Below are 14,864 nucleotides of genomic sequence, written 5' to 3'. Positions count from 1 at the left end.
AGCTTCCAATATATATCTTCTCTTTAAGGAACTTCAAGAGCAAATGAGAAAGTGTTTCAGGTTAAGATTTATATTTTGCATGTCCACTTTCAAAGTGGACTAACAGGTCCTATTTTTTTATGGAAATTCAAAGGATAGCCGTCTTAACCTTGTTAGCTAATACTCCTTTATTTCAAGAAGCCCAAGATTCTCATTCTATAGATCATCAGGCTGCTCGAGCTTTACACGTTTGCAATTTGGGATAACAAAAGAGGTAGCTAGAAGCATAGTCAAAGTCTGTACAGCTTTCCTTCCTTTCCACGCTCCTATGCTCCTTCCAGGGAAGAACCCTTGTGGTTTGAAACCCAATGAAATTTGGCAAATGGATGTGACCCATTATAAATCTTTTGGTCATCTGTCTTTTATCCATGTAGTAGTAGACACCTTCTCAGGATTTACTTTTACAATACCAGCAGCAAAAGAGACAACCCGAGTGGTCCCTGAATTCCTTATACAAGCTTTTGCAATCATGGGTGTGCCACAAATAATAAAAACAGATAATGAACCTGCATATACTTCTAAACACTTTGCATACTTTTGTGCACAGTAAAAGATTTTACACACTACTGGCATACCTTTTAATCCTCAAGGACAGGTAATAGTAGAGAGGAGAAACAAAGCCACAGATAACGCTAAAGAACTTTAAAATTTAGCTCTTTATACTATTAATTTTTTGATTTTTGATAAAGATGCACTGACTCCGGCAGACAGATTTTATAACCCACTGGAAGGGCAATGTCCAGTGTGAGCAGCTCCACTACTTTTAAATAATTGCCAGGTGATGTGGAGAGATCCAGAAAGTGGTGAATGCAAGGGACCAGACAGGTTAACTGCTTGGGGCAGAGGGTTTGCTTGTATCTCTACAGATGGAGAAGGAATCAGATAGGTGCCAATGAGCTGTATTCGCCTTGTCCATCGGAGAGACAGAGCAGACCCTTGAAATGGAGAAGACCCAAGAAACATTGGATGGTTCCCTATATGATTGTATCCTCCCCTGAAAGAACATGGTAGTTATGGCAACTGACTGATGAACATCAAAAATTGTTAATAAGATTGTTGCAGGACTTCAAAACCCTCAGGTATTCTCTGAGACATGACGAGACTGATGCAGGACTTCAAAACTTGCAGGAATAATGATTCCCTGACACATGAAGTGATGGACAATAGATTGGTGTTGGACTATACTTTGGCTGCTAAAGGAGGTGTATGTGTGATTGTTATTTATATACCCTTCTGCTAGGACTTATGGACATGTATAATTCCTCATGTTGATTCATGATGTTTGTTACATCACTACTAGCCTGTGTTATATTACTATGTGCTTGTGCAATTCCTCCCATATTGATGGACTTACCTTTCATGAGAAGTCAGGGAGGGCATGAACACTTGTGTTTTACTTGAAACAAGGGATAATTATAGTAAGAGGCATTTACATAGCAGGGTGCTTATAGTTAGCACTTGCTCAGTGTGATGATAGAATGGTTCTCTAGTTGGCATATACTAGTGTGCTGTAATGAAGTAATCATACTGAGGTATTTAAGGGCTGAAAGGACTGGAAAGAGACACTCCATCCTTGACTATCTCAGTGGTTCTCCTGCCTATTTCACTCCTCTATTAAGATCAAGTCTTGTCTGGAGATCGTCCAGAGAGCTAGTCTGGACACTACCATCTTTCTTAATCATAAATATCAAAGACCATTCTTTTGTCAAAGAGGATTCTTGGAAAAGAATGACAAAATGACATTTTTATTCTCTTATCACCATAAAAGAATAAAAAAATTACAATGGTCTAGGGCATATAAGTTTTTAAGTAATTTAAAGTTTTAGGTAAAATCATGGCAGGGAGTAATATTTTTCATATATATCTGAATCAAATGAAAATTAAACTAAATAGGAGGACATTTATTTCCTTTTACTATTATAGTCATTATTACAGAATGAATACTAATGGTGTGATAAGGTTAAATTTCTCAGAACAAGTTGAATATACATCACTTCATTTTTCTTCTGTAATATATTTTAAACCCCTTCTCCTCCAGGTGCCCCACAGATTTTCTAGCATACACTACCTAATTTCCAGAGATTAGTTTCTTCTTGTAGTTTATAAAGTCTTCCTAAGACTTCTTATACTGAAAAATAAAAGTAATGGCAAAGAACTAATAAGATTTCAGGTTTCATTGCTTTTCTAATATAAAGGCAACACTAAAAAAGCTAACTACTTGAACTTGAGTTAAACTCAAAATACATCACTTTAAAATAGGTTAACATGGCAAATGTTAGTCTATATACAAATTATTTTAAATTGTTTTTTTTTTGAAGTTTTGTATGTATAGGAACTCTAAGAGAAATTCAATAATATCAGTATTGTATTTTTTTTCCTGTTTCCATCAGTCTTTAAATTTTAGAAAGCTTAAGCTCATTTATATTTTCAGAATTTTGCACTTAAATAAATATAGCAAATTCTTCAAGTATTTTTTAAAAAGAAAAAAAGTGTGTCTTTTTTTTTTTTTCTTAAACATTAAGGGTTCATTTAATTTCTTACAACACTATATATACATGAAAACAAATAAGTGTTCCAGGCCACTCGATGAATGCTTTACCTGAGCTATTGATTCTTTCTCCAGATGAGCTCGAGATCCACAAGCAATAGCCATTTGATCCTGATGGAAAAAAAGCAATAAAAAATTTATAATATTTTATGTATAGCCGTTACACAATTGGTAGTCTTAAGAGAGTTGCCTGGATATTATTATCTCATCACTGATGAAAAAATTAATCTAGTAGCAATATGAATGTTTTGCAGTGTGGGGAAACTGCATTTTTCTTTTATCATCAGTGTCTGTTTAATAATAAGTCATATATTTTGAAATCTATTATACATTTCATATATTTTAATTTAATAATTTAAAATGTTTTAATATTATTTTAAAATATATTTTACTGCTTTCATTAAATATTTCCTAGTTACTTGTAACAGTATATTTTTAAAAATTTCAAGCTCCAAATTTTCCCCCTCCTTGAGAAGACAAGCACTTTGATATCAGTTATGGATGTAAAATCAAATTTTTTTTTCATATTAGCCATGTTGCCAAAGAAAACACAGACAAAAGAATAAAGTAAAAAAGTATTCTTCAACCTCCATTCTGATTTCATCAGTTTTCCCTCTGGAGATGGGTAGCAATTTTCATTGTGGCTCCTTAGGAATTTTCTTAGACCATTGTCTTGATCAGAGTGGTTAAGTCTTTTACTATTGATCATCCCCATAATATTGTTGTAATTATGTACAATGTTCTGGTCCTGCTCATTTTGCTTTATATAAGTTCATGTTTTCCCAGGTTTTTCATCACATTTGATATTTCTTATAATACAGCAGTATTTCATCACAATCATATACCACAACTTTTGAGTCATTCCCCAAACGATGAGCATTTTCTTTGCCACCACAAAAAGAGTTGCTATAAGTATCTTTTGTATAAAAAAAACTTTTTTTTTTTCCTTTTAATCTCTTTGGGATATAGACCTAGTAGAGGTATTGCTAAGTGAAAGATTATGTACAGTTTGATAGCTCTTTGAATATGGTTCCAAACTGTTCTCCAGAATGGAACTCACATTTATTTAGGGCTTTAATGTTTAAGACTTCCTGCACAGTTCAGAATATTTGTAGATTTTAAAAAACAGTATTACAATGCTTACCAGATGGGAGAATATTGGGGGCTAAGTAAAAAGGTGGTTTTACATGTATGTATGCATATATTTATTAACCTAATTTGCATTTTTTCTTTGTATCAACTAGCTAACATTAAGGAGAAATTGGAGGCAATACATTATCAGCTTCAGAGGACTGTTGTAAGAGTTTAGGGAAAGAAGTATATAATGTGTAATGTTCTGTTTCTGTAAATTGAAATCGTTCTCTGGGAGCAGATCCCTTGAGGAGCTTCTGGAGGCAGCCTTAGTTTCAGTTCAGTTCAATAATCCTACAATGCAGCCAGGAGTTGAAGTCCTTTACTGTCTCTTTCCAAATCTTATCTCCTTCACTTGGGGCTCGATTATTTTTCTGTAGAGGCCTTCCTCTCTCCTTGCTTCCCTGAGAGCTCTTGTCCAAATGTCTCCAGCCAGCTTCAGCCTCTTATCCTCCCAAATGTCTCTAGCCAGCACCACAGTGGAATCTCAAATGACTCTTGACTCTGAATCTCTGCCTCTGAGAGTGGGCTTGTGGGAGCTCCTTAAAAGTATGCTCTCTTATTTGGAACTATGCCCCAAAAGTTATCAAACTGTGCATACCCTTTGACCCAGCATTGCTGTTATTGGGCTTATATCCCAAAGAAATACTAAAGAGCGGAAAGAGACATATATGTGCCAAAATGTTTGTGGCAGCTCTTTTTGTTGTAGCTAGAAACTGGAAGATGAATGGATGTCCATCAATTGGAGAATGGTTGGGTAAATTATGGTATATGAAGATTATAGAATATTATTGCTCTGTAAGAAATGACCATTAGGAGGAATACAGAGAGGCTTGGAGAGACTTACATCAACTGATGCTGAGTGAAATGAATAGAACCAGAAGATCTCTGTACACTTCAGTGTTGTATGAAGATGTATTCTAATGGAAGTGGGTATCTTTAACATAAAGAAGATCCAACTCACTTCCAGTTGATCAATGATGGACAGAAACAACTATACCCAGAGAAGGAACACTGGGAAGTGAATGTAAATTGTTAGCACTACTATCTATCTACCCAGGTTACTTACACCTTCGGAATCTAATACTTAATGTGCAACAAGAAAATGGTATTTATACACATATATTGTATCTGGGTTATATTGTAACATAAATGTATGGGATTGCCTGTCATTGGGGGGAGGGAGTAGAGGGAGGGGGGCATAATTTGGAAAAATGAATACAAGGGATAATACAAAAAAAATTACTCAGGCATATATACTGGAAAAAAATTTCTAAAAAAAAAAAAGAAAGAAATAAAATGGAAAAAAAAAAAAGCTGGAGGCTCCAAAATCACTAGTAATGAAAGAAATATAAAATAAAAGCACTGAGGTTCTACCCCCCCCCCAAAAAAAAGTATGCTCTCTTAAAGGCGTGAATCTCATGGAATTCTAGTAAACATATTACTAAACTAGAGAACTGTTAAATACCATGCTAAATTAGATAATTATATCCATTCCAGTGATTTAGCACCTTATAAGAATCCTAACAATAATGTAGTTAATAAATAAAAGTTGATAATAATGATCATTCGAGTAATGGATTAGAAGTCTAAAGACAAGTTTTCTAGTTCTGGCTCTAACACTAACTACAACTAGCTGGGTGATACTGGACCAAAACAAAAACAAAACCAAACCAAAAAAAAAAAAAGCTTTATCTCCTTGGACTTTAGCTATTTCATTATAAATTGAATGGGTTGAACTAGAAGAACTTTAAAATGCGTTTTAACTCTAACAACCTAAGATAATTTTTTTTCCCCTTTCAGATGGAAGAGTAGAAGGTTAGAATAAAGCAGGAAAGGAAAAACTACAGAAGGCAAAAATTCTATATTATATCATATCAGATATTACCAAAAGATGCTGTTAGTGATGACATAAGCATACAATCCATGCTACTGGAGAGATTGAGGTTGGTGGGTCCTGTGGCCTCTAGAGTTCTGAAAACTGATCATCAAGCCCAGTACCAATATTAGTACCAACACCCCCAACTGAGCAGGGCCTCCCAGATTGTCTAGGGAGGAAGGATGCTCATGCCAATCAGTAGTAGTAATGGGCTTGTGAATAGCTATCCTTCAGTCTAAATGAAATGGGGAGACCTACATCAAAACCATTTGGTAGTGGCTAAGAAAAAGAAAAGTTGATCAGTGGAATAGGCTAGGTACACAGAACAAAATATTCTACAGCTATAGCAATCTAGTAGTTGACAAACTTAAAGGTTTTGGGATAAGAACTCACAACTTGACAAAAACTGCTGGGAAAACTGGAAACTAGTATGGCAGAAAGTAGGCATAGACCCACACTTAACACTGTATACTAAGATAAGGTTGAAATAGATTCATGATCTAGATATAAAAGAATAATATTATAAACAAATTAGAAGAACAGAGGATAGTTTACCTCTCAGATCTGTGGAGGAAGAAGGAATTTGTAACCAAAGAAGAACTAGAGATCATTACTGATCACAAAATAGATAATTTTGATTAAGCTAAACTAATGTAGACAAGATTAGGAGGGAAGCAATAAACTGGGAAAACATTTTTACATCCAAAAGATCTGATAAAGTCCTCATTTCTAAAATGTATAGGGAATTGACTCAAATGTATAATAGTTCAAGCCATTCTCCAACTGATAAATGGTCAAAGGATATGAACAGACAATTTTCAGATGAAGTATGTAGTCACATGAAAAGGTGCTCCAAATCACTATTGATCAGAGACAGGCAAATTAACACAACTCTGAGATACCATTACACACTTCTCATATTGGCTAAGATGACAGGAAAAGATAAAAACAAATGTTGGAGGGCATGTAGGAAACTGGGACACTGATACATTATTGGTGGAACTGTGAATGGATTCAACCATTCTGGAGAGCATTTTGGAACTATGCTCAAAAACTTATCAAACTGTGCATACTCTTTTTATCCAGCATTGTTGCTACTGGATTTATATCCCAAAGAGATCTTAAAGGAGGGAAAGGGACCCTCATGTGCAAAAATGTTTGTGGCAGCCCTCTTTGTAGTGGCAAGAAACTGGAAACTGAGTGGATGTCCATCAATTGGAAAATGGCTGAATAAATTATGGTATATGAATGCTATGGAATACTATTCTGTAAAAAATGACCAGCAGGATGATTTCAGAAAGGCCTGGAGAGACTTACATGAACTGATGGTGAGAGAAGTGAGCAGAACCAGGGGATCATTACACATGACAACAAGACTTTATGATGATCAATTCTGATGGATATGGCTCTCAAACCAGTTCCACTTGTTTAATGATGAAGAGAGCCATCTATACCCAGAGAGAGAATCTTGTAAACAGAGTGTGGAACTCAACATAGTATTCTCATACTCTCTGTTGTTATTTATTTGCATTTTGTTTTCTTTGTTTTTCTTTTCCTTCCTTCTTAATCTGATTTTTCTTGTGCAGCAAAATAACTGTATAAATATGTATACATATATTGGATTTAACATGGACTATCTGCCAGCTAGGGGAGAGGATGGAGGGAAAGAGGGAAATTTTTGGAACAAAAGGTTTTATAAGGGTCAATGTTGGAAGACTTATACATGCATATGCTTTGTAAATAAATAAATTAATACATTTTTTAAAAAGTTAAGAAATGGGGAGACCTAATCTCAAAACAAAACCAAAAACAAAAGCAATAGTAATAACAATCCTATTCTAAGCAATCAATAATAAATTGTTGAATTTTATAGCAAGGAAAGGTCACAAAACTGGTATCTCTACAGTATCACTAATAGCAACAACTTACACACAAATTCCCCCCCTCCATGTGCAATTACTATTTTAAAATTTTCTGTGTGACCTGCCAGATTGGCTAAGATGACAGGAACAAATAATGATGAATGTTAGAGGGGATGTGGGAAAAGTAGGACACTAATACATTGTTGGTGGAGTTGTGAAAGAATCTGGCCATACTGGAGAGCAATTTGGAACTATGCCCAAAAAGTTATCAAACCCTTTGATCCAACAGTGCTACTACTGGGCTTATAACCCAAAGAAATACTAAAGAGGAGAAAGGGACCTGTGTGTGACAAAATGTTTGTGGCAGCTCTTTTTGTAGTGGCTAGAAACTGGAAGATGAATGGATGTCCATCAATTGGAGAATGGTTGGGTAAATTATGGTATATGAATGTTATGGAATATTATTGCTCTGTAAGAAATGACCAGCAGGATGAAATCAGAAAGGCTTTGAGAGACTTGCATGAACTGATGCTGAGTGAAATGAGCAGAACCAGAAGATCACTATACACCTCAACAATAATACTCTATGAAGATGTATTCTGGTGGAAGTGGATATCTTCAACATAAAGAAGATCCAACTCACTTCCAGCTGATCAATGATGGACAGAAACAACTACACCCAGAGAAGGAACACTGGGAATTGAATGTAAAATATTAGCACTACTGTCCATCTACCCAGGTTACTTATACCTTCGGAATCCAATACTTAACATGCAACAAGAAAATTGGATTTACACACATAGATTGTATCTAGGTTATACTGTAACACATGTAAAATGTATGGGATTGCCTGTCATCTAGGGGAGGGAGGGGAAAATTTGGAAAAATGAATACAAGGGATAATGTTATAAAAAAATTACTCATGCATATATAATGTAAAAAATGTATAATTATAAAATTAATTAAAAAAATTTCTGCATGAGTATGTGTGCATGCACACTTAAAGTAAGTATATTTTCAAGGCAATGAGTGATAGTCTTTACTAGAAGCAGCTAAAAACTTAGCTTTTTTAGACCTTTTTTTAATGTCTTAGAAGCTTAGACCTTAGAAGCTTTTCAGACCTTTTTTTCAGCTTATCAATACATCTTATTCCCTGAATGCTTTTAACATAGATGCTATTTTGGAAATATAAAGTGTATGAGTTTATTAAGCAGGGGACCATGTAGAGGAAATGACTTCATGGTACTGATTTCAATATCAGGATTAATTAATCTAAAGAGCTTATAAATGATAAAGAAACTCATGATACTTTTTCCACAAATGAAGGACATTCTTGCTCTAAAAACTATGTCTAAAGAAGAATATCTATGGGGATATGAGGGCTTTTACTTTAAAGGTCTTAAGGAACAACATAGAGTTCAAATCTATTCAGGTTAAGTATCTTTGCTAGTCTGTGAAAGATGGGAAATAAGATGAGTTGGCTTAAAAAAAAGTAAAGGGAGTAGGGCATGTTCTACATGAAAGCAATATAAATATTTTAGGAGAAGGAAATATGTATAATTAGAATTTTTCTCATAATGCTTTATTAAAATATCTCCTAGATGATGCTAATAGGAGGTGAACCCGAGAGAAAGAAGGAAATGTACAATGATTCCCCACCCCTCAAAAAAGACCAATGTAGGACTGCTATCACAATAAATCACAAGGGTAAAATTAAATTATATAAAGATAAAATGGAAAACATGTCTCCTGAGGAAATTAATTTTCTTTTTCTTTGATTATATACTATCAGCTGAAAACATTCTCAATTTCCTGAATTAAGCAACTTACTAGATAGGAGTGCTATTTTTATTGTTCAGTTGTTTAAATCTTGACCAACTCTGTGACTCCATTTAGGGAATTCTTGGCAAAGATATAAAAGTGGTTTGCCATTTTATTTTCCAATTCTTTTTATAATTATAATGAGGAATCTGAAGCAAATAGGATTAAGTGACTTGCCCAGGATCACACAGCTACTTAGTCTCTGAGACCTGATTTGAATTCAGGAAGACGAGTCTTCCTGACTCCAGAATCAGTGGTCTACCCATTGTGCCACCTAGCTGCCCTGATCCATATTGGAAAAGGGTGTTAAAACTATGGACCAAGATGGCAAGATACATTCCATAGCCATCATCATAACCATTCACATTTCCATAGCACTTCAATAAGTCTATAAAGTAGGTGATACAATAATATTATCATTACTTTACAGATGAGAACACTAGAGCCTAGAGACAGATGAAATAACTTGGCTGTGGTCTTATATAGTTGAATGCTTATTTTGCAGACAAACAATCACTAAGAGGACTTAGTTATTGCTGGAGATGGGATCATTATTAAAGGAGAAAAAAATTCCCTCAGAAAGTAGCAGGTTTCCTCTTTGAAGGATAGCCAGTAAAGATTGGTTGATTACTTGTTGCAGATACTGTGAGTGTGACCCTTGTTTTGTGAAGCATTAGATAAAATTTCTCAAAGTACCTTCCAACATTCTGTAATCAATCAGCATATATACATAGTGCTGCAAATGAAACCTATTCAATAAAAATTAGAGATCCTTAAGTTTGTATTTTCCTAAAAATTCTACTATAAGAAGCTAGCTCTAGGATATCATTCATCACAGCAAATAATTAGTATCACATGAAAAAATGTGGCTTTTTATTTGGGGGGAAGTAAGTTCCAGTTCTCCCAAAGTAAATTTTTCACGTAAGGACCAAAACTTTATTTTTTTTTTTTTGGCATTTTTGATAAAAGAAAATTTTTCTTGAACATTTTCAGATTTCTTTAACGTATGAAGCAGAAGCTAATGTGACCTTTTTTGAGGATTCAGGGTCAGTTAGGAACCAGTGGGATGGAAAGAGCTATTTGCTTATGAATAGATGATCCTACATGCTGTGTCTTTCAAACTTGTGTTTGGTTTTTCTTTTTTCCTTTCTTGCTCTGAACTGTTTTTGTTCCTTGTCAAAGTTTGATTCAATTACATAGTTCTCTCCTAAATTTGCTGTTTTTAATCTGCTTTTGGTTTAAGAACCAGATAATCAAGGTTGTTAGAAATTAGGGTCATAGGATCATAGAGTCAGAGTTTGAAGGAGTTTCAAAAGCCATCTTATCCAAATCCTTCATTTTACAAACACTGAAACTGAGGCCAAGGGAGATGATGTAATTTTCCCAGATCACACAAGTAAATATCATGAGAGGCAAGATCAGAACCCATGTTCTCTGACTCTAGAGTTTCTTTCTACATTACCACACAGACAGGTTCTCATGGAAGGCTTCAGTTACTCTCCTCTGATTAAAAGCAATGAATTTTAGATTTATAGATTTTTCGATGCCTTTTTTTCTTTTTTTTTTGCTTATTTCCTGGTTCTGGGCTATAATTTGCAACATTGTAACAATATAAGTAAGCTCTGGATAAAATATTATTTTGTTTAGAAAAATGAACGCAAAGTAAGAATATATTCATTAATAGGGCTTATTACTTATTGGCCAGAAACTGAAAATCTAGTAGTAAAATATTTAATATTTTAAAAAATGCTAGGAATTAAAAAAGGTATGGAAGTATAAAGTCCTTATTCTATAAGTAGGGGCTATAAAAAATTCTGTTCAAGCTATTCACCATTTAATTTAAAAACTAAAAAAGAGAAATAACTAGCTGGTCTTCAGATCTTGGGGGGGGGGTCAATCAAACTTATAAAAGTGATTAGAATATTCTAATATTAAGAATATAAGATAGAGTAAATTTCTTGCAGTTTCAGAAAAAAAAAAGGTAACTGAAGAAGGAAACAATGAAAGAAATCACTGATAAAAATATTTTAGAAATTCCTGAGGTAACACTTGCAAATATGAAACTGTAAATAGTGTATGTAAATAGTATGTCATCAGCTAATGCCCTCTAGTGAAGTCACAGAGATGTTCACGAAACTTAGACATTATGTCACCCTTCTACTATGTCAAAAGATAAGCTTCTAGAACATATCACACATATTTTAAAATTTGTGTTATGTAGTATAGCAAATACTACAAACAGGCAAGAATACAAGAAATATTTTTCACTGTTTTTTTTTTGTAAACTATTAATTACGGAATTATAATTGATATTGTTTTAACCTTAGATTTTCTTCCCCTCTCTCATGCCCATACTCCCATTGGATGTTACATATTGATAACTTCAATGAATCTCTGATTTCATTACTTGAGTATACCCTATTACTCATGTGAATCACAGTTCAATCATGTCCTCAATCTTTGTGGTTTTTGTGTAAATATTCCCATAACACTCTACTGGAGGTCCACCTAATGCACTGGGGCCCTCATGTGGCAATAATGCAGACATACTGTTCATGTCAGCTCTCATTATATGCTACTTTTCTATTTCTTTTAATATACAATTTGTACTTAGTAATACTGTTTCAATTTATTTACCTGCTTATAACACCCCTCCTCAAATGCCTTTTAATAGTTTTGATTCCTCAGAGATTTTGTGTTTCATGATTGCCAGCTATATATCATAGGGAGAACACTGGTGCTAAACAGTTATATTTTTGATGCATGAAGTCTAGTGATAGTTTATAATATTCCAAATGCAATTTAACCTGCTTTCTTTTTTCTACTCAACCTCTACCTAGTCCATCCATAATGTCTGTCCAAAACACAAGTACTGATTTGACCAGCCTGAGTTGTCTATTGTACTGTCTACAGTATTTGGGACAAAAGGAATTCTTAATCATTTGGTTTTTCTGGTGAGAAAAGCTAGGTCCCTTACTATCATTGTAATGTTAGAAAAGTCACAAACTTTCTAGGTTTCAGTTTCCTCATCCATAAAATGAGAATTGGCCAAAATGTGAGACTTCTAAGATCCCCTATAACTCTAAACCTCAGATTTTATGAGTTTATGAAATCTAACTTTAAATGATTATAGATTTCATTTAGATAGTGCTCTAATGTTTGAGGGATTGAAGCAATTCACAAATAAGGGTATCTGCTGGATCTCAGCATTTATAAGGAATCAGAGAAATTCGCCTCTCCTTTACATTTTTTATTTTATGACACTTTATATTTATTAGAATAATGTGAATTTAAATAAATTTTATTTTGACAATTCTGAAACACTTTTTGAAATATAGATATTCTTGAGCATTACAAAACCAGGGCAGGAAAAAAAGAACACAAGGGTAATTTAATACAGTACTTATTTCATGTTGTCAAAAAATGGTAAAAGTAATGAAAATTGTTTTAAAAGTCTCCTTTCATAAGACTTTTTTTTTTTTTTTTTTTTAAAATAGGAACTACATCTATCAATCAAACACAGCCACAGAAAATGTTTTGCTAGTAGAAGAGGAAACAGATAAGAAAGAAGTTCAAGAATTATTTCTGGCACACTCTTCTATCTTACTTTCTTAAATGACCTGGAATAAGGAATTTCATTTTTCTTTGACTCAATTGCTACACTTATAAAAAAGGCATAATTTTACTTGCAAGCCCATTTCTTTACAGAAAGAATAATAGAAGGAAAGTATATATATCTTTAGTTGTCACATGGTAAAACCTAAGATTTTAAATAATGTTAGCGAACTGCTGCCCCAAAATTAGTCAAACCAATCTCATAGGGGATTCAGGAGAATAAATACTAATTTTTAAGTATCTATAATTAGTTGGGGGAGTAGCTAGAATACTGGTATTGGAATCAGAAAAGGCTGAATTCAAAGTCATTCCAAGCTTAATTTTCACTTAACTTTTATCTACTTTAATTTCCTCACCTGAAGATTAGGATAATATTATAATCTACCTCCCAGGAATGTTATGAGGATGAAATGAGATTATATTTGTAAAGCACTTCACAAACATTAAGACAATATATAAATATCATTATCATCATCACCCATCTTACCATTATTATCTTTGATGATAGAATGAATGAATAGCTGAATGGAGTTCATTCACTTTGGGATTTGGAACATGGCTTTTGCTAAACATGAAAGCCCCACTTGCCCTGACAGCTAAGTGAATATGTTTGTGGCGGACAGGGGAAGAAACAGGATAGTCTCCTCCACACTCTTTGATCTAGCTAGCCTAGCCTTCTTGTTGTTCCTTACACATAACACCCATCTCTTGCCTCTGGACCTTCACTCCCACCTCACCTCTACATCTTAGGTTTCCTGATTTCCTCTAAAACTCTTCAAACTTCTGTTCTTCTAGATGAAGCCTTTATGATTCTTCTTGCCCTGCACCAAAAATCACCTTTTATTTGTTTGTACATGTTGCTTCTCTGTCAATGACAATTTATGGAGCTTTCCTGTTAGGAATGTAAGCTCCTTGAGGGAACAGACTATTTCATTTTTGTTTCTATATGACTAGGGTCCATAATAATGTCAAGTTCCTTAGCGGGTACTTGATAAATGCTTCTTGCTAAAAGTTAAACTGTGCTTCAAATCCTCTAGTGAGAAGGCAGCTCATTTTCCTTTTGAAGAAGTTTAATTGTGAGCAAGTTTCTCCTTACATTATCTCTTTCTAACACCTATCCAACTATTTCTGCTCTTAGCAGCATAAGGAGAATAAATTTAATCCATCTTCCATATGAAAGTCATTACTTGATGGTAATTTGCTCTCTCTGCTCTCTTATGACCTGGAAAAGGATCATAGATCTAGCAACTTTTGACAAACAGAGGCAATTCACTGATTGATTATCTTTGGGCATTAGCAAGTGATTAGCATCAAGTACTGTTTGAAGCACTTTTTTGATGTGCTTTTTACTTCTGTCCTTCTGGTCTTGATGACATGCTCCTATCTTTCATAGACTCAAAGACTGGCTTTTGTCAAGGAAAGCAGCACCTTGGCAGCTGGTTCCCCAATCATAAGTCCAATTCTGGTCTTCCTCTGAATAGGACCAAGAAAATGATTGTATGAACCATGGAAACAAATGGAAAGATATTTACTAAAACATTCTTGGAGAAAATATCACACAGAGTTGCTTAAAAACCACTTAAAGGATGCTAGACATATTATATATTAATGGTGAGAGTATAAGTCTGCATAACAAACATTAGTATCTTTGTAAAAGGCAAAAGGCCGCTGATTGGCACAGTGAATTTAACCTCATTTCAGATTATAAAGAGACAAATATTACTGAAATGAGTCACCAACAACGACAAGATAAAAGAATAGGGACTCAGAAGACTAGGCAATCCTTAAAGATAATAAAATATGATTAAAAAACCCCAAACATTTCAGATTCAGTCTTTTACTTATATATCAATGAGTGGATGAGCTCCTCAATGTGGTTACTCCCTCCAGTGGTACTGATCCATCTATGTCTCTCATTCCAGGGGACTTTTCTTAATGTCTTTCATAATTTCTCTATAAAGTACCTACC

At 34.1% G+C, this 14,864-nt stretch overlaps 1 protein-coding gene across 1 annotated transcript in view; it reads right to left on the bottom strand.

Moving 5' to 3' along the window:
• ALG5 (ALG5 dolichyl-phosphate beta-glucosyltransferase) overlaps positions 1-14,864 on the bottom strand; it is a 67,968-nt gene that overhangs the window by 27,605 nt on the left and 25,499 nt on the right. The window contains exon 7 of the mRNA XM_074304885.1: positions 2,639-2,698. Within this exon, the coding sequence (XP_074160986.1) occupies positions 2,639-2,698 (60 nt within the window). The remainder of the gene's footprint in view (positions 1-2,638; positions 2,699-14,864) is intronic.

Source organism: Sminthopsis crassicaudata, chromosome 3, assembly GCF_048593235.1.
Source record: "Sminthopsis crassicaudata isolate SCR6 chromosome 3, ASM4859323v1, whole genome shotgun sequence".
NCBI lineage: Eukaryota > Metazoa > Chordata > Mammalia > Dasyuromorphia > Dasyuridae > Sminthopsis > Sminthopsis crassicaudata.
The sequence above is the reverse complement of the archived record's forward strand: the minus strand, read 5'-3'. Positions and strand labels throughout refer to the sequence as shown.